Genomic DNA, 20395 nt, shown 5'->3' on the forward strand with positions numbered 1-20395 from the left:
CACAACAAGAGGAAAGCAGCGGTGACTCACTTACTTTTGTCCAGAAAAGTGATCATAAATTGTCAACTGAAATCAGTCCAAGGACAAGCAGTTATGAACTGCTAGAAAACAAACAAAGGCAAGCAGTTATGAGCTACTGCAAAACAAACTGGGGCCAAGAAGATATGAACTACTTTGAAAAGGTACACAATACATTCATTCTCATGAAACTAACCAGCTTTTCTTAATACATTCTCAAATCTGGAGGATCTTACACTCCTTGTGGGCTCATAAATTCTCATAAAATCTTCATTCATCATTCAACATGATAACTTTACACAGAATAGACATTCCACATGACAATGGGTAATGGTTTCTGAATTATAAAAAGCCACTTCTATATGGTTGATAGGGACCTAAAAGCATCTATTGGAACACTAACCTCGTAGGAGGTCAAAACAGTTTCAACCTAAATGCAGGGCGTATCCATTACAATTTATCCTCTTTGTCTACCATAATATTTATAAGGCTGACTGGCACTCATAAACAGTGACCCAACAACAAATCAAGCAACCTGCCCTGATGTAATTCAACAAGAATTGGTGGAAAGAATTTATGTGAAAAGACTAATTAATAAGCTCTGAGAGATACAGAAGTAAGCTGAATGGCAAAAGAAAGTGAAGGAGTATACTTATGAAGAGATGATATGATGGAAAAAATCTTTAAGATGCAGATTCTAAAATCTGTGGAGTATATCTTTAACTTGCCGTGCAACACAGCAGGTCAATGAATAAATCAAAAACTTACCTTAACATTGATGTTTTCATAATAAGAAATCGTATGTGAAGATGCTGCGTGATGGGAGCTGAATGCTGGTGGAAGGTGTCAGAAAGTCTGTCTGTTAGCGTGTGAATAGATGTTGGTGGAGTGGACACCAGCAAATCCCACCAGTCATTACCACTAACCAGAGCAAACTCAAGTAACAATATCACTGATATTGCCCACTGTGGACCTGTTAGTGAAAAATAAATAAAGTTAATAATCAATATAAAAACACAAATAAATCACTACCAAAATGTCTTCCAGGAACATTAAGATTCCTGAGGACAGTGGGAATCCCAAAGAAAGGACTCCTGGGGCAAAAATTATGGTTAGGATTTAAATTTTTCATAATCAAACAACAGAGATCATATGCATGTAGTTATTTACTTAAATAAACAAACACTTCTACCCACCAACATCAGCAGGTCGCATAAGGGTGATAAAGTGTAAACTGCCTAAGGAATCCATGGCGAGGACAGAGAAGCCACTCCATGTATGGGCAAGGGATACCACACGCCGGTCTATGGATACACGCTTGCTGACTGGAGCATCATCATTACTGCCTCGAACATTCAATAAATTATGACTGCTTATCTGTAAATACAACAAAGATGATATATCACTCTCAAATAAAAAAGTTTGAAACAAATATTCAGTAAGTATTTCAGAGAGGGAAGCAAGGAAAGTAAATGTGCAGGCCTTGGTGCAAAAGCTGATACTGACACACATCACACACACATCACTTGGCCAAAGTTCACTAAATCTTACTTGCTATACTGTTAACGAAGTCAGCAGTTCAGGCCAATGGGAGAGTCTCCACAACTGGTAAAATCCACTGCTGCCTCTTAGCCTTTAGTAACTCACCCTTGAAGGGCCACTGGCAGAGGGCAACATTAGCAAAGGAATAAAAAGGTTCTGCTTACAAAGAATTACTAACAGCAACAGACCACTGCATCCTTCAAGGATATATGTGATAATGGAAAAGATCAAAAACAGTATTTGTGGGGTATGAGTAGAAAAGCAAACAAATGACTGAAGGAGAAATACTTGTAAACTACATAAGTACTATGGAGGTGCAAGTAATGTGTCATGGACTTGAAGCAAAGTAAAAGTCCAGTCTATTATCACACATATCAATGGAGTAAAAAAGATATTGAGCGATAGGAGCCTGAACATGCAGGAAAGATGTGGTATACAGAGGTTGACATGCTGTCAATGGGCTGAACCAAAGCATGTGAAGCATCTGGGATAAATCAGGGAGAGCAGAGGTTTAGGGCATTGCATCAGACAGCTTGAGAATGGTAGTGGATATGGCCTTTCTTCATACGTTCCTGGTGCTATCTTGCTTATGCAGGAAAATGTGATCAAGTATGAAAATAAATCATGGTGTTGCTTTCTACAAATCTCCTTAGTTATTTATTCTGTATATAAACAAGCCTGATGGCAAAGTGCCTTGATTCACTGAAAGTAAAATATTTCCTCAAGAGTTTGTATACATTACTTTGAACGAAATAAATAAACATAGCTTTTTGACTGCTCCGATTGAGACTGTCAAACCTTTTGACAGTTTTGAATACCTGTATCAACTCATATTTTAACCTACTTTTTTCTAAACTAAATAAACTCAAGTCATCTAACTGGTTCTCACAGGACATTGCTCAGTTAAGCTCAGTCCAGGTACCTTACCAGAGTGCTTTCTTTTTACCATCTTTCTTTTAATCAAGTAGTATTACCACAAGTGTAAACAACATTCAAGCTGGGTACGCAACAATGAAAGATAGAGACTGAAGATTTGTTTCTTAGATAATCAATAACTGACCGCATATATATTTCCATTCTATAACTTATCACGACTTTAAAACATTTCCTGTCTCTCATCAATCTTCCTATTTAGTTTGTAACCATCAACAATCAGATCCACAATCTTCACTGCAATCTATGTACTGTATATTTCACACTTAATAAACATCATATTCCTTTTGCTGTAAAATCTACATCAATTCTTGCTATTCTAATAAACATTTTAGATATAACATTTTAATTACAGGTGGTGTGTGTCACTTTCGAAAATGTACAATTTAGCTAAAGTTTTTACTTACATCTGTGTGGCTTGGGAGAACTTAATTAATAAAAGCCATGAACCTTCTGATTTCCTTGCCAAGGCAGGTTACTTATTAGTGCAGACATTTGCAATCATAGTGCATATGATTAATGTAATTTAGAAAAATATTTCTTGAAAAAGTAAGAAGGTACTGCAGCCTTAATGGGTATTACCAAAAAAAGTCATTGTGTTACAACACTTTCATCATTGGTTGGCTTACCCAACACCTACCTCTAACTCACCTTATTCTCCAGGCCACCTTCTAACTGGGCAAGTCACAAACAACCTTATGCACAACAGTTGACCTACCCTTGCACTATTCTATTAAACTGATCTAAATAGAAAATCACCTGTTGCATGTTATCTCGGTTAATTGAATAAATGCAGGCATCAGTCGTGGCAGCAGTGATAATGAATGGAAGTTGAGCACCTGGTGGACCAGATAACAGATGTCGAGGAGAGGTACCTAACGTTGTCACAGAGCTGTTTGAAATCCATTCGCCGATGCACACCCACTCCTGAAACAATATAAGAAAAAAAATAATTCCAAAAGAAAATTATGGGTGAGGAAATTTTCACAGTAATATCCACAGCTAAATAGTTTACACTAAACCGTCACATATCATGTTATTTCCTAATAGGCAAAGGGGGGCAAACTACCTGTGAGGTTTTAGCAACAACTGAGGCATATGAAAAATTACACCTAATACTGAAAGAAGCTAATTCATTTATGAGATCACAGAAAGATAGAAATGAACTAGAGCTGCAATGTGGAATTAACAGACAAAATGGTAGGCCTTTGGAGGTAACAGTGCATGTGAGAGGGTTTAGCAGAGCATCTTACTTGATATGAGAAAAAAAGGAAGGTCTGCATTGAAAAAAAAAAAAAATGCTTGCAAAATTCAAGTGACAGGTTTCCAAGAAGTTAATATATGACTAGGAAAATGGACACAGTGAAGAATGAAAAAAACAGGGAAATAGTATAATGTACATGGTGGCTGACAAAGTATAAAAAGTGAAAAACGTTATGGACATGTGGAAAAAAAGACTGTGAAGGAGAACAATTCACAATTTTTATCTCAGTAGTGCATATTCGATGCACGGAGAGAATGAAAATCATGTGTTGACATGCTTTTCAACTCCAGCGACAAAAAACAGTTGACACAGCATCAAGAATCACATAATATGTATTTTAAGTGCAGAATGATCTAGAAAACTTGAAAATAGCTAAACACAAATATAAGAAGTAAAAAGAGCTAAAGAGAAATTAAAAAGTAAAATATACACTTTTTCAATAATGGTAGGCTGGTAACAACCAGGAATGTACTACTGCCAGGGTGTCAGGAGTTGTTCTGAAAGCAGCAAATTGAACCAGTACCTCAGTGACTGTCACATTTCCCCGCATTTGCCTAGACTGCAGTCTTTTCTTCTTTGTCTCATATATATATATATATATATATATTATTTTTTTTATTTATTATACTTTGTCGCTGTCTCCCGCATTTGCGAGGTAGCGCAAGGAAACAGACGAAATGAAATGGCCCAACCCCCCCATACACATGTATATACATACGTCCACACACGCAAATATACATACCTACACAGCTTTCCATGGCTTACCCCAGACGCTTCACATGCCTTGATTCAATCCACTGACAGCACGTCAACCCCGGTATACCACATCGCTCCAATTCACTCTATTCCTTGCCTTCCTTTCACCCTCCTGCATGTTCAGGCCCCGATCACACAAAATCTTTTTCACTCCATCTTTCCACCTCCAATTTGGTCTCCCTCTTCTCCTTGTTCCCTCCACCTCCGACACATATATCCTCTTGGTCAATCTTTCCTCACTCATCCTCTCCATGTGCCCAAACCACTTCAAAACACCCTCTTCTGCTCTCTCAACCACGCTCTTTTTATTTCCACACATCTCTCTTACCCTTACGTTACTCACTCGATCAAACCACCTCACACCACACATTGTCTCAAACATCTCATTTCCAGCACATCCATCCTCCTGCGCACAACTCTATCCATAGCCCACGCCTCGCAACCATACAACCATATCCCTGGGGATAGGGGAGAAAGAATACTTCCCACGTATTCCCTGCGTGTCGTAGAAGGCGACTAAAAGGGAAGGGAGCGGGGGGCTGGAAATCCTCCCCTCTCATTTTTTTTTTAATTTTCCAAAAGAAGGAACAGAGAAGGGGGCCAGGTGAGGATATTCCTCAAAGGCCCAGTCCTCTGTTCTTAACGCTACCTCGCTATCGCGGGAATAGTATGAAAAAAAAAAAATATATATATATACTTTTATCTACTTATTATACTTTGTTGCTGTCTCCCCCACTAGCGAGGTAGTGCAAAGAAACAGACGACAGAATAGCCCAACCCACCCACGTCCACATGTGCTGGAAATGAGATGTTTGAAGACAATATGTGGTGTGAGGTGGTTTGATTGAGTAAGTAATGAAAGGGTAAGAGAAGTGTATGGTAATAAAAAGAGCGTGGTTGAGAGTGCAGAAGAGGGTGTTTTGAAATGGTTTGGTCACATGGAGAGAATGAGTGAGGAAAGATTGACAAAGAGGACATATGTGTCAGAGGTGGAGGGAACATAAATCAATCATTACAAAATTAAATTATGTAAATAACTTCGTCTCAAATGTAATGAAATTTTAAAATATATTACCCCATTCTGGCATATCATACTGTACTTCAATACACATTTTGAGGGGTATGTGTCTAAATGAATATGAAGAGATCTTATGAAAAGGAAAATGATGGACCTATGACAAATGACACCATAGATATGGTCATCAACTGAAATCCTTGAGAAAGACTCTGTGTGCATCTTCCTGTCAAGGAAAAGGCAAATATACAGTACATATACAGTACATATACAAATTCAATATCCTCAATACCTTTGTAGTAATCCCAGATGAATCAGACTTTGGCTTGAAGAGTGTGAGCAGTGGGCGAAGCTGGTCCTGCAGCTGGTACCTTTGAACAAGATGAAAGACTGTGCCTGTGTTCGATGCACTACTTGGCTGTAATAGAGCAACATCACTAAACTGAGATTTACAATTATGTTTCAATAATAAGAAGTAAATAAAATTTTCTGAATTATGTATGCAAAAATACCACCCATTCAGTGATGATGATAAAGGATCACAGAAGATTTTTAAAATAATGGTTCAGCAAGCAGAGCCTGGTAACATCTAGTGTTCTATAATACTTTACCTAATCTTCCTGTTATAGGAGTCCCATTTATGGGGCTCCTGCAACACTCAGGATCCTGGCCACATCCACCAAATGGGACCACGTCACAACATGTGATGTTGTGTGCATGTCTACATGAGGTTAAGCACAGGGCAAATAAAGACAGTGTTCAGTGCCCTCAGTGTGGAATATGCATCTTGGTCACAATGCATCTTGAGTTATACAAGGTGTTTAAGGTTAGGTCAGAGGGCTGTTGTTTACTGCTTCCCAGATAATTTCAGAGGTGTGGATATGTTTCATCACTGTTGTGTTTATTAGGGAAGAGAAATTTGTAAATACAGGTTGCTGAAATGCAAAGAAAGAGTAAGTTTTTCATTCCTATTTTGAGGTTTGTGGCAGCAGTGATTTGGATTTGATTATAAAGCAATGAGTACCAAGCACATTGAGGTTGGATTCTATCAGAAAGATCTTTATCTTATTATGCATATGATGAACATTTGTGGTTACTAAATATCCAATAATTGTTCTGAGTGCTCCCTTTTGTGAGCTTTGGTTTTATTATATTTGCTTTTAACACAGTGGACCATCAGACAAATGAAGCACAGTTTGGGGTATGGCAGCTGATTTCTTTGTAGAGGATACTAAGGGACTCTTTCTTGTCCAAATCTGGTACCAGTGAATGTTCTCCTGGAGCTTAGTTTGCTTATGGCCTTTACATTCATGTTTGTGATGTGGGAAGTGAATGTCAAGTGTGGTTAAAGTTCTGTTTAGTGGGAGTGGGACAAGCATCCCTTGCTTGGGTTTTCTTTTGTTCCAAATTTTAAAAACTGAAATACAAAAAGGGGAAGGTTTCTCACCCCTAGCTCCTCAACTTGTATTCACCTTCTATGATTCACAGGAAAGCATATGTAGTATTCTTTCTCCCCTATCCCTAGCGACAGGAGAAATCATTTCATGTTAGAGTTCATCAGTAATTACAGTGCTCCAGACCATACAATTAATGGTAACTGTGCACTAGTCCCTGATTTTGGTTCCAGGCCCCTAAATTACATATCTTGGAGGTTAGCTGACTTATAATTACTAATGTATAACCCCGTGAGAATGGTATAAGCTCTGTCTATCACAGTATGCAAGAGTTGGTAACTTTCTACTGTCTAATAAAAAGGAAGCAGCCATGATGGTTTATAAAAAAAATTGGTGTTGAAGTCCAAATATGATATGGGGAAAAAAGGGAATTATTGGAAGATATGGTATTCTGAAGGAAGTGCTTGACAGAGAATGGAGTATCAAAGTGTTATGACATGTTGAAAGAATGAACAAGGAGGATAAAACTACAAATATATGTGAAATTTGAAAAAAGAAACCACACAGCACATGGTGCAGCACTAACAAAAATTTCACTTCATTTCAAACCTGCTGTGTGGGAGATGTTTCAGAGGGATTCTCTATACTGAGAGCCACTAATAAGCTACTTGGGTCTTCTACTTCAGTGTAACGTAGACAGGTAACCTGCACTAGCCCCTCATTCTCTGAAAAGTAAATATCACATTCAGGATGATCATCTTATTCTAAAGTTTACCACCAGAATTAAAAAATAACAACTCTTTACATGAGAAATAATATCTATAATGATGCAACACAGCCAATAATCTTTTAATGTTGCTCCATAAGGTATAATATCTGGTCCAGAGACCACATCAAAAGGAAGAAATCTGGTACAAATATTGACTTAGGGTTGGACTGCTTCACTCAGATCAGTATACAATACAAACACAGAAAATGGAAATACAAGAGAAGCTTTGTTTTATATAATTATAATAATAATAATAATAATAATAATAATAATTACAACTGCTTCAAAAAACATCCCACCATTCATAAAAGTGGACAGTGGTTCCTGCTCCAGAATAACTTATTCTTTGTACAATCCCAACTGACTGTCATTTCTGCAAGTGACCAATGCCTAGCACATCAATAACAATATTAACAAAAAATTATTCTAATGATTACAGACAATCAAAATCAGGCTGGCAGAAATAACTATGAAATGTTAAAAATTACTCTAACCTGAAATGAAGACTTTACATAAGAAAGCAAATTATCCAGAACATTTGTCAAAGGACAGTGAAGGAATAGGTTACATATTTTGCAAAGTACAAGTGAGAGCAAAAGAGATGAGAGTGAAGGTGGCTATTCTTCATCTGTTCTTGGTGCTACTTCTATCACATAAAAAGGTAAACAAGTATTAACAAATATTAAGAATCACACAAATGACTTGCAATTTGTGAGGCCAACCAGGGAGGCACACTCAAATATGGTGACTAAAACCGTACATTTCTCTTATTCGCCATCAGAGTGGTGTGATTGCATCTCCTACTGTGTTGGGTTTCCAGGGAAGGTTTGCTGTTTCTTCCATTGGCTACCAAATTTCTTGTTTTCCTCCATCATGTAATCAGTGGAAACATCGTAAGAAAGATGGGTCTCCAAGAGACGTACAATGTTATGAGAGGTTAGCAGTAAGACGGCAAGAAAAAAATATCACTTCCATTAGTGGAACAACAGTCTTGAGAGGGGCCATGACAGAAGAGACAATACGGACAATGGAAATTCTTTGCACCACAAGAAGCCAAGGACTTGGTGGCAATAAGCATGATCATAAAACCTAGAGAAATTCAACATCAATATATGTAAATAATGAAAATAACATCCATAACTAGACTTACTCTGAGAATTGTGCCATGTGGAGCCAGAACGTGAGGGACAGAATGACTGAGCAGCTTGAATAGTGACTTTTAGGTCACCCTTCCCTCCACCACTATCTGGATCTGCTATCTTGAGCTCAGCACGCCAACATTTAATCATCTCAGGCTTCCAGGTAGCTACATGGATGTGCCCACCTATAAACAAAAAGACCAACAAAATATAAGGATTTCTTAAACCACCTTCACATAGTGCTATCCCCATAAATGACAGAATAACAGAAGTGACCTCAAACCAAGAACATGCTATCTATCTATCTATCTACATCTCTGAACTTCCATCTAAAGCTCCCACCTGGTGTTCCTACCTACTAATTCTACCTAATTTTCCCATCCAATGTTCCTACTTATGACTTCTGTGAGTGCAAAGCACTCATCACAGCAATAATTTAGTTATGTAGAAGTTGTGTGAGCTTAGCATTGTCAATTGCTACACGTGACAAAGACAGAATGTATTTTGTGAACAGAATGCCAATAGTCCAGTCCACATGTGGATGAGGTAGAAAGAATGCAAAAAGCTACCTGAATCAGAGGAGTACAACTTGACAACCAATGAAGTGCTGGCTCACTACACAGCTGTCACCAACCCTCCGATACCTAGATGGGACATTCCTGTCTTCATTATGCTTATGTCATGTTGCTCTCCTGACTTCACTACTTTATCTACAATATTCCTGATGTCTTCCCTAACATGCATAATTTTTGTCACCCCAAGTCTCCGATATGCCTTTGGCTTCACCATGTTGATGTTATCATTACTCTTCAATACAATCCTCATTAATGCACTTCTCCCATGACTTCATTAGTCCCTATATTCTAATCATTCCTGTGATTTCATTATTCCAATGAGTGATCTCACATATGCATCATACTTCATTACTCTTAATGACAGCAAAGCTATGATTTTATTAACCATAGCCGCTATGATTTTATTAACCATACAAAGGACTGACTCATCCCTGCACAGAATACTGCTTCCACATCTGAGGAGGTTTTTAGCTTTACATACTTTACAGAGTTAAGTTCAAATTAAGGCTATCAACTCCTTCAATATCTCAAACCTTGACCCAGTTGTCCTATACTGCAATAATGATTCTCTTTCCCTCTTCTACTAAGGTTATTTTGATTTGTCCTGCACTGCAATGATGGTTCTCTTTCCCTCTTTTGCTGACATTATTTAAATTTCTGACTCCAAGAACTGGTTGGTTGTATGCCCTCAACATTAGCTATGCCAGATAATACTCAGTAAGCCACTGCACAACAAGGTTACTATGTGACCATCAGTAATTCAATGGTGAACCATTGTTCTGTGTGTTTCTTTCTCTACACCAACAAGCTTTGGTACCTTACCTTACCATGTTTTTACAACCAGTTATGACCTGCCCCTTTTTAAAAGGTAAGTTATCTACTTCCTCCAAAACTCCAAAATTCTGAGATTATTTTTCCTCTCCCTCTACTTTTCTAACTACTTAGCCACATTTTCATATTTCATTCAAGGATTGGCCTCATGGAGGACTTTTGCCCATGAATAAAACTTAAAACATAAAAAATTTTACATTTTCAACACCCATGACTTTACTGGTCACATAACATTACCTTAAGAACTCACTTCCCTACCATATCCCAACAACTAACTTTTTTAAGAACTCATTTCCCCACCATTTACAATCCTCCCCATAACTAACTCATGTTACTGGACTCCACCTACTCAGGGTTGCAGCACAAATGAAGAGTAACTCTGATGAAACTGCATCACTTGGAGTAGCTTTATCATAGAATCTCACTCACAGAAGTCTACATTTCCATTACTGAAAGTAGCACAGCCTTGGGCTTGAGCTACAGGAACCTTTAAGAAGGTCCTGGATAACACCTGAACTCTTCTATAGAAGTTGGTCCAGGAGTAATCATAAATGAGTAGCTCTCAGTTAGGGCTTCACAACCCAATATGTCATTACTGCTCTCTGACCTCATTCTTTCACATGACTGTACAATTCCAAAAACTTTAATAATCTCAATGACATCATTCCTCAAGATTTCACTACCTATGAAGCCTTCTACTTCCTAAGACTTTAATTCTCCATGAAAAAGCACAGGAACTACATGGGAGCATTAACAAAAAAGGAACTCTAACCAAAAAATCTAATATGACAGCTAATTTGCAGTGTTAATGGCATTTAAATATCATACTGCAAAATGTATGATCAGTAAGCCCATAATGTCTGAATCTTGGAGTTACTATATTTCACATATATCAAACATAATTTGGAAAATTATGTTTCAGAAGTGGTAGAGGATGTGTGGATCAGGTGTTTGCTTTGAAGAATGTATGTGAGAAATACTTAGAAAAGCAAATGGATTTGTATGTAGCATTTATGGATCTGGAGAAGGCATATGATAGAGTTGATAGAGATGCTCTGTGGAAGGTATTAAGAATATATGGTGTGGGAGGCAAGTTGTTAGAAGCAGTGAAAAGTTTTTATCGAGGATGTAAGGCATGTGTACGTGTAGGAAGAGAGGAAAGTGATTGGTTCTCAGTGAATGTAGGTTTGCGGCAGGGGTGTGTGATGTCTCCATGGTTGTTTAATTTGTTTATGGATGGGGTTGTTAGGGAGGTAAATGCAAGAGTTTTGGAAAGAGGGGCAAGTATGAAGTCTGTTGGGGATGAGAGAGCTTGGGAAGTGAGTCAGTTGTTGTTCGCTGATGATACAGCGCTGGTGGCGGATTCATGTGAGAAACTGCAGAAGCTGGTGACGGAGTTTGGTAAAGTGTGTGGAAGAAGAAAGTTAAGAGTAAATGTGAATAAGAGCAAGGTTATTAGGTACAGTAGGGTTGAGGGTCAAGTCAATTGGGAGGTGAGTTTGAATGGAGAAAAACTGGAGGAAGTGAAGTGTTTTAGATATCTGGGAGTGGATCTGTCAGCGGATGGAACCATGGAAGCGGAAGTGGATCATAGGGTGGGGGAGGGGGCGAAAATTTTGGGAGCCTTGAAAAATGTGTGGAAGTCGAGAACATTATCCCGGAAAGCAAAAATGGGTATGTTTGAAGGAATAGTAGTTCCAACAATGTTGTATGGTTGCGAGGCGTGGGCTATGGATAGAGTTGTGCGCAGGAGGATGGATGTGCTGGAAATGAGATGTTTGAGGACAATGTGTGGTGTGAGGTGGTTTGATCGAGTAAGTAACGTAAGGGTAAGAGAGATGTGTGGAAATAAAAAGAGCGTGGTTGAGAGAGCAGAAGAGGGTGTTTTGAAATGGTTTGGGCACATGGAGAGAATGAGTGAGGAAAGATTGACCAAGAGGATATATGTGTCGGAGGTGGAGGGAACGAGGAGAAGAGGGAGACCAAATTGGAGGTGGAAAGATGGAGTGAAAAGGATTTTGTGTGATCGGGGCCTGAACATGCAGGAGGGTGAAAGGAGGGCAAGGAATAGAGTGAATTGGAGCGATGTGGTATACAGGGGTTGACGTGCTGTCAGTGGATTGAATCAAGGCATGTGAAGCGTCCGGGGTAAACCAAGGAAAGCTGTGTAGGTATGTATATTTGCGTGTGTGGACGTGTGTATGTACATGTGTATGGGGGGGTTGGGCCATTTCTTTCGTCTGTTTCCTTGCGCTACCTCGCAAACGCGGGAGACAGCGACAAAGTATAAAAAAAAAAAAAAAAAAAAAAAATTTGGAAAAACTGGTATGCACTGTGTTATCTAGTAAGACTGTTCCAACCATTATATATACATAGTCTGCCCACATAGTAAGACTGTTCCAATCATTATACATGCATAGTCTGCCCCTAAGTCCAAACCTGGACTAAATACCAATACAGGAGTTAATTATGTCAACATCATACATCAAAGATATCACGAAAACAATGACAACCAATAAGACTATAGCAGCTAATGTAAATGTTACACCCTTACATCTAAACCGTCATATAAAAGTTTCATGAAATTTAATCAAGCAAACAAGAAAATGCAAATAAAAAAAATATCAGTACAGATTCTTCCCATTATCTCTGGGTAAACATAGATGGTTAACACTTACTTGGTGCTAAGGCAGCTGTTGCAATAGTGAAATTATCTCGTGTTTGTCCCAAGACGATCTTCTTTTCAGTCATTACACTGCCTTCATGAGTCAATGCACATACAAGCAACAACCCTGGTCAAGAGATAACTACCATTCATATTAAAGATAAAACTTCTGAACCTCTGAAATAATTGAAACAGCAGTTATTACACTGTAAGTGGGACATCTCAGAGTTCCAATAGTGGTCTCAAACTTGCAACTTACTTTGAAAGATTGTGTAAGACAAAGTGTATTGGAAAATAAAAATCATTCATAATACTATTTTTCATTCAAAAGGAACATTTGTTTCCATAATAGAAAAATGTATATTCAAATCAGGATTATGAGAAACAAAATCTTTTAATAACTCATGAATATATTAATATAAATTAAATTTATGTATATATATGCATTTATTTATCTATCATACTTGATCGCCGTTTCCCACATCAGCGAGGTAGCGCAAGGAAACAGACGAAGAATACATGACAGCTTGAGACTGAGTGTGAACAAACGTGGACTTTTTGTCTGTTTCCTGGCGCTACCTCACTCATGGGAAACAGCGATTAAGTAAAATAATAACAACAAATTTTATCATTATCCTTATAATACTTAATCGCTGTTTTCCGCATCAGCGATGTAGTGCCACGAAACATACGAAGAATGGCTCAATCACTCATATACACATAAATGCCCATACACCCACATATACATCCATATACATATCAACATATACATACACATGTATATAGTCATACTTGCTTGCTTTCATCCATTCTTGTTGGTACCCCACCCCACAGAAAATAGTGTTGCTACCCCCGCTTCACGTGAAAAGCTGCAAAGGGTTCGGAAATGGTTTCAGACATACAGAGAGAATGACTGAAAAGTTGAAAAAGACAATATACAATTCAGAAGTGAAGGAAACAAGACCATATTGGATGCAGAAGGATGCAGTGGAAAAGGTTTAGAGTGCTAAGGGCTTGAATATGCAGGATTGTAAAGAATGCACAGAATAAAGTCAACTGAAGGAATGTGGTGTCAATGGACTAAACCAGGGCATGTGAAGCAGTCAGGGGAAACCAAGCATGGGTCTGTGAAGCCTGGTTGTGGATACGGGCCTGTGATTTAGGTGCATTACAAGACAGGTAAAGTGGATGTGTGCAATGCCATTTCTTCATCTTCTTGGCATCATTCATTTATACGAATGTTTGCGTCTATGCCCTTCCAGAAATATTAGCGCTGTCTCAATCAGAATATGAAATATTGGATCATTATGTTAAAGAGACCATGAGAAACAGCCAATAACTAGGTTATGAATCCTTCATGTGATCCCACAAGAAAATTACTTAAATGATTTACATCAAAACCTTTCCTTTACATAATTTTACAATCCTTACCAGAAGCAGAGATTGCAAAAAAGCCATTCTGTGAACACTGGCCATGATCTACTAGTGTGGGCTTGTGTGGCTGAGCTGAGAATTTCTCAGTATATGGAGCAGGTACTTTCACTTCACTTGATTGAAGACTGGCCTATTGTTGCAAAAACAATACAAAATTAATAACTTCAGTAACGTTTATGTATAACAACAAACATTATCAAAAGTACGAAATAGTTCATCAGGTGATCTCAGTAACCTACAAAAGTAAAACCATTCAATAGGATTGTCCAAATGAAGATCTTCCTCCCACTTAAAGTTTTTTCTTTAACTACATCTTCACTTAAGCCCTATCTAAATGCAAGCTCTTGATTCCAATACTTGACATAATTTTGTTTAGATTTCAATTTCTTGCTTTTGTTTTTCTTACTTCCAGTTTTCCTCAATAGCAAAGGCAACTCTCCTTTTCAAAAACAAAATAAACTTATTTCTTCCGCTCAAAGTTGTTGGCAGTATTTTCAGTACAGCCAAATCAATCAGATGAATTCAACAAATGACTTGAGTGTTATTCCAGCATTTTCAGTACAAATTGTTTGGAAAAAATTTGACGGTGATATTCATGTAAATGGCTACATTTACCACTATGCCTTCACAGCTCAGAATAGCACACATAAACAGTATATAAAAGGTACTAGCTTTTTTCCATGAAAAGGAATCTTTATTGACACTACTTTCATTCAAAAACTTCTATATAGACACAGTGTTGTAGTTCACTAATTACTAAGAACATTTTCAGGGCAACCAACATGATTTTTAAAGATAATTATTCTAATCTAATGTTTTTCTACCATTCTTCCAAATTTTTCTTCTTGCAAAGTAAATGTGCATTCTTTCCATACATTTTCATCCTCAATGCTATAATATCAACAAACAAATTAAGGTTTGGATTATACAACTTTCATCACAATCATTGTTCTTGGATTCTCAGAAGTAAACTTACTTATGTAAGGATTACATTGTCTGTGCAAAATTCATCATAAATTAACTCATCCTGAGTGCCTGAAGTGACTTAAACAGTGTATCTACATAATGAAAGATAACATCAATTCATATAATCAAACCATCACAGAGGACTTCCATAAATAACTTTAAATCAGCAAATGCCACATATAATTGCATTACATATATCTAATGTCCAGTTGCAATCTAATTTAACCTCAGAATATCCAAATTTTCTACAGAAGAAATATGTTTCTTCTGATGGCAAATTAACATTCATCTTGCACTGACCTGCAGTACTAAGAGTTGTAATGATCATGCAATCATATGATACCAACCCTAATTCCTCCGTGGAAAAAGTTTGTATGAAGAATATCTTCACCATCCCAGTCACAAGTATGTGTGGATGTCCACTCATGAAGGCTTGGGCCCTTGGTGAAGAGATGCACTGTTCCCAAACTTAGCACCACAAGAAGCTGAGACCCATCACTACTGAACACCAGGGATATCACAGTGCTGGCTGACTCTAAGATCCTGATACACATATTGGAAAGAGGTTTTAGGTACTTCATTATTAGAATTACAAATATTTCATGGATCTATTTCACATAAACAGTATAATCTCAATTCAGTGGGGCTGAAAAAGGAAGGGTATACACCAATACCCTCCTCTGTCCTCCATTGTTTACCATTCTCTTAGGTCTCTATCTCTAAGTCCAATATAGTTCATCATTTACATCAAACATAATTAGGAAGAGGAGGAAATTGGGAATAAGATAGAAAGGATGGAGTGAAACTTCCCTTGACTTACTGGGGCATGAGCATGCATGAGGGTTTAAGGTATGCTGTCAAAGAGCTAAACTAGTGCCTATGAAGTGATTAAGGGAACCAAAAAAAGGTCTTTGCAGCTTGGCTGTGGATGGAGGGACCCTGATATTATGTATTCTATCTATGTATTATATATGAAAGCAAAAGGAGGATGTAGGGAAAGCTGCTTCTTTGGTTGTGCCTAGCGTTACCTCTCTAATGCAAGAAACAGCAAGCAAGCATATAAAAAAAATTATCTATTCCACCAAAAAATAGATATGGCTGCTGTAACCTCAGCTACTAATATTTCACTCTATTCCCATCCATAGATTATAATGCATCCTTCCTTTCTTTCGAACCTGAAGAGTTTTAAGGTCTTTCACCCAATCATGGTAGTTCATGTTCCAGTTCTTTGATCCTGTTTAAGCACTGTTTCTAAATTCTTTTCCACTAATTCATTTCCATTCGTATGACTGTAGACCATAAAAACCAGCAGTTAATTTTTTATGTATACAATAAGCATTTCTATCATTTGCTTTCAGCTTCTCAATGTAAATGTCATGATAATGGCATTCAATATATGGTTTGCTGGTATTACCGTATCAGTGTGCTCCTTGAAACTCATGTTTCTTATTGGTATCTCAGACATTTTCTTCACTTTTTATGTCTCACCTTATTAGGTCTCTGCAGGGAGTAAATGAGGGGGAACCAAGATGGAAATATTTGTGTGTCAAGCCAGGAATGTGCAGGGGGGAGAGATATGCCAAGGACAGAGTATACTGAACTGATGCAATATATGGGGGACATGATGCCAATTGATCGCAATGCAACATACGAAACAGTCAAGGTAAACCATGGGATAGTCTGTGGCACTTGGCTGTATATGATAAGCTTTGGTGTCAGCAGATTATGCATTACAGCTGGAGAATAGATATGTGCTAATGAGGCTGTTACTCATTTGATCCTGATCCTACCACCATAACATGGGAGATAATTTGGTATTAAAGATATTAAATTTTTCTTTAATCCTTTACATATTATATCCTCACATATATTACATACAAAACGCATATAAAGTCTATATGGGGTAAACAAAAACACTAGTCACAAAATCATAGACCTCAATCTTGGCCCATCAAAAAGACCAATAATGTTTCCAGAATCCAAAAAATCCACAATTTGAGGACCAATCAGTCCCAAGTAATTCTGCATGGATATCTTCTACCTGTATTTGAAGAAAGAAAAAATGATAAAAGCATTCCCAAGCCATTAGCTTCATATACAAATGCTAAGGCTTATCATGATAACTTTTGAATGATGCTAAAGTTAGATGAAAATACAACCATAACTACACTTACGCATGGGGTTCATAGGGGCAATTTAGGTCCATCACACAGACACTACAGACTGAAATGCGATGTCTATAGTTGTCCTGTCTTGTGGTCATACGTGTGAAAGCAACCACACTCTTTGAGGATATGGTACAGACTCCTCCATCATTATATAATCTGAAAAATTACTCCCTGTTATCAATAGCACTGTCTCCAGCTACATAAAAATTCTATTTAAAATGTGAGTAAATTTGCAACCGTTTATTTTGAAGTTTGATCACAAAATAACAAAGCAATTATAACAAGTCTATTGCACAAAATTCTTTGATAAGAAAACAAGTTTTGAACATGAAAGGTTGATTTGTGTTTTGTGCTCTAAGAATGTAAAAAAAAACCTAAGCAGATTACTAAAGAGGTTATCTAGAACTAAAGTGAAGAGCATTCCATACTACTGGAGTGGAGGAGAGCAAACACAGAACTTATGTTTAAGAAAAGAAGATAAGAAGGTTGTCCTGAACTACAAATCTATTTCTTCATCAAGTGTGGTTTGCAAGATGCCAAAAAAAAATAATCCACAAGTAGCCAGACAAATTCTTGATATCAAGGAAATTTGTAAGAGAAAAACACAGCAAAATACAGAAGAGAAGCATGACGGTTGAGTATGTGTTTCTGGATAACCAAGAATTATCAATGGCTATATATCCTAAGTTTTCTGCCTCACTAAAACTAACCTAAATGAAAGGGATCCAAGAACTAATGAGAGAAATATCACTTCAAACTGGACAAAAGAGACATATATAGTAACTTGAGACTCATTAGTAGGTGTACTACTACAAGGGCCATACATAAGGGGAAACCTTGGTCAAAAACAGAACTGGCTTCAAGTTCATGGATAAGATAATCCTAAAGATGATATGCATATATTCAACCTAAGGTAGAGAGGATTACCATTTTGGTCTTTCCACAAGAAGAAATTAACAGAACTGATGAAAAAGGTCCAGTATTGAACAAGAATGATACTACAAATAAAAAGGATTTTGTGTGATCGGGGCCTGAACATGCAGGAGGGTGAAAGGAGGGCAAGGAATAGAGTGAACTGGATCGATGTGGTATACCGGGGTTGACGTGCTGTCAGTGGATTGAATCAGGGCATGTGAAGCGTCTGGGGTGAACCATGGAAAGCTGTGTAGGTATGTATATTTGCATGTGTGGACGTGTGTGTGTATACATTGTGTATGGGGGTGGGTTGGGCCACTTCTTTCATCTGTTTCCTTGCGCTACCTCGCAAACGCGGGAGACAGCGGCAAAAAAAAAAAAAAAAAAGTTGTGAGAGCCTATAAAAATCTTCACCTCTTATCCAGAATGCATAGCAGAAAAATACCCAAATCAAATATAGTCAACTGATCTGCAGTCTGCTTATTGACATTTGGCAGCATTTGCAAGATGCTTAATCAAGAATGTGACTCATATATTCCAACTATATCATTATATGAGAAAAATCTTGAATAATAAAGAGGTTAAAAGAGGTTTTCATGAGTTCTGTTGATTTTCCTAACTCTATTCAACACATTAGAATTAATAATGGGCTTCTTTGGTGTAGCATTTAGCACTGCTGGCTGCAATATCACACAGAGGCCCAACTAGGTTTGCATTCTGGGCACAGCAGTCAGCTCACCCAGCCATCCAACCTCTCCTCTGGGATGGTCGACACATACAGCTTAAATGAGATAACCTTGATTTGGGCATTCTGACGCTTGTTATCCCTGCTAACATGAAAAAAGTTTAACCACATATTTCTGGTACACTAACATGTTAACCCACATCACTACCGTTTCACTTAATATCATTTATCATTATAAGATGTTGTAAATCATGCTCTACAACTGTTATTGAATTTACTAAACACTACACTATCCTGGAGAACAAACATACTTAATATCCCAAGCTGATAGCGATGCGTAGCAAAACTAAACTTTTACCGAATATATTTTCACCTGATTATATTCCAATTAGATCTCTCGAGTCAGATAAGTAAAAGCTTACATTATATCTTGTAATTTTGGATGGAGTCTGCATTAACCACTACAGAGGCCGGCATTAACTTCTCTTTACCATGCATAATGAGTTTGTCCCTAAATAGTAATCCCAATCACTCACATATCCTATCACCAAATCTAACAGAGTATGGGCAATATGCAAAGGGCATTTCAACGTACGATGATAGTTGTGCCTCATCAGTGCACCGTTTTTCCGACACGGTGTACAGGAGATCCATGCGTGACACTGACTCTCCCTCACACGAGACCTGTTTATACTGAAGCAGCAAGTTGTTTACAAGCGTTAGTTCCCTAGAAAGGAAGGAACTACAACCATAATACCATATTCACAATAAGGTTGTGTGTAATCCGGTTGAATTACATACCATTTTGCAAGATATTAATAGAACTGACAATATTGCACATTAAAACTCTTTTATTCTTGTATGCTGAAGAACATGGAGTACTGAACAGATCGAACTCAGCCTTTCTTGAAACTAACAATTATTTATTTCTGGTCTAAGGAATAACAATTCCATGTTTATGTCGATATAAGACTTTCACACATAGCCAGGTATTATTACAAACTGTCTTTGGTGTAATTATGTTGGCACGTCTACAATAGCCTATCAAACCTACAAGAAACCAGCTCGGACCAGAATGATCGCCAGACACCATCTTTGTAGAAGCTTATATTAACATCAAAATTATTTTTTTATCATTTATTACTATTATTATCATCATGACCATAAGACCCTTTCATGGGGCTTCTGCAATTTCAAGACCGTGCTGCAATAAGCAGCATAGAAAGGATGGCCTCCTTTCGAGGAAAGTTTTTCGACGAGACTGCAGTCACTCTCCTCACATGATAATGATACAGCCCTGCCGAAAGTGACTTTTTATCATAAACC

The 20395-nt window shown here is 37.6% G+C and overlaps 1 protein-coding gene across 1 annotated transcript in view; it reads right to left on the reverse strand.

Moving 5' to 3' along the window:
* MED16 (mediator complex subunit 16) overlaps positions 1 to 19796 on the reverse strand; it is a 36324-nt gene extending 16528 nt beyond the window's left edge. The window contains exons 1-11 of the mRNA XM_071689446.1: positions 19665 to 19796; positions 17476 to 17625; positions 15649 to 15844; positions 14333 to 14465; positions 12915 to 13028; positions 8842 to 9015; positions 7532 to 7647; positions 5821 to 5946; positions 3253 to 3420; positions 1215 to 1395; positions 787 to 991 (exon numbers count right to left, since the gene is read on the reverse strand). Coding sequence (XP_071545547.1) covers positions 787 to 991; positions 1215 to 1395; positions 3253 to 3420; positions 5821 to 5946; positions 7532 to 7647; positions 8842 to 9015; positions 12915 to 13028; positions 14333 to 14465; positions 15649 to 15844; positions 17476 to 17625; positions 19665 to 19723 — 1622 coding nt within the window. The 5' untranslated portion in view covers positions 19724 to 19796. The remainder of the gene's footprint in view (positions 1 to 786; positions 992 to 1214; positions 1396 to 3252; positions 3421 to 5820; positions 5947 to 7531; positions 7648 to 8841; positions 9016 to 12914; positions 13029 to 14332; positions 14466 to 15648; positions 15845 to 17475; positions 17626 to 19664) is intronic.
* Positions 19797 to 20395: the final 599 nt, after the last annotated feature.

Source organism: Panulirus ornatus, chromosome 47 (genome assembly GCF_036320965.1).
Source record: "Panulirus ornatus isolate Po-2019 chromosome 47, ASM3632096v1, whole genome shotgun sequence".
In the NCBI taxonomy this organism is placed as follows: Eukaryota; Metazoa; Arthropoda; class Malacostraca; order Decapoda; family Palinuridae; genus Panulirus; species Panulirus ornatus.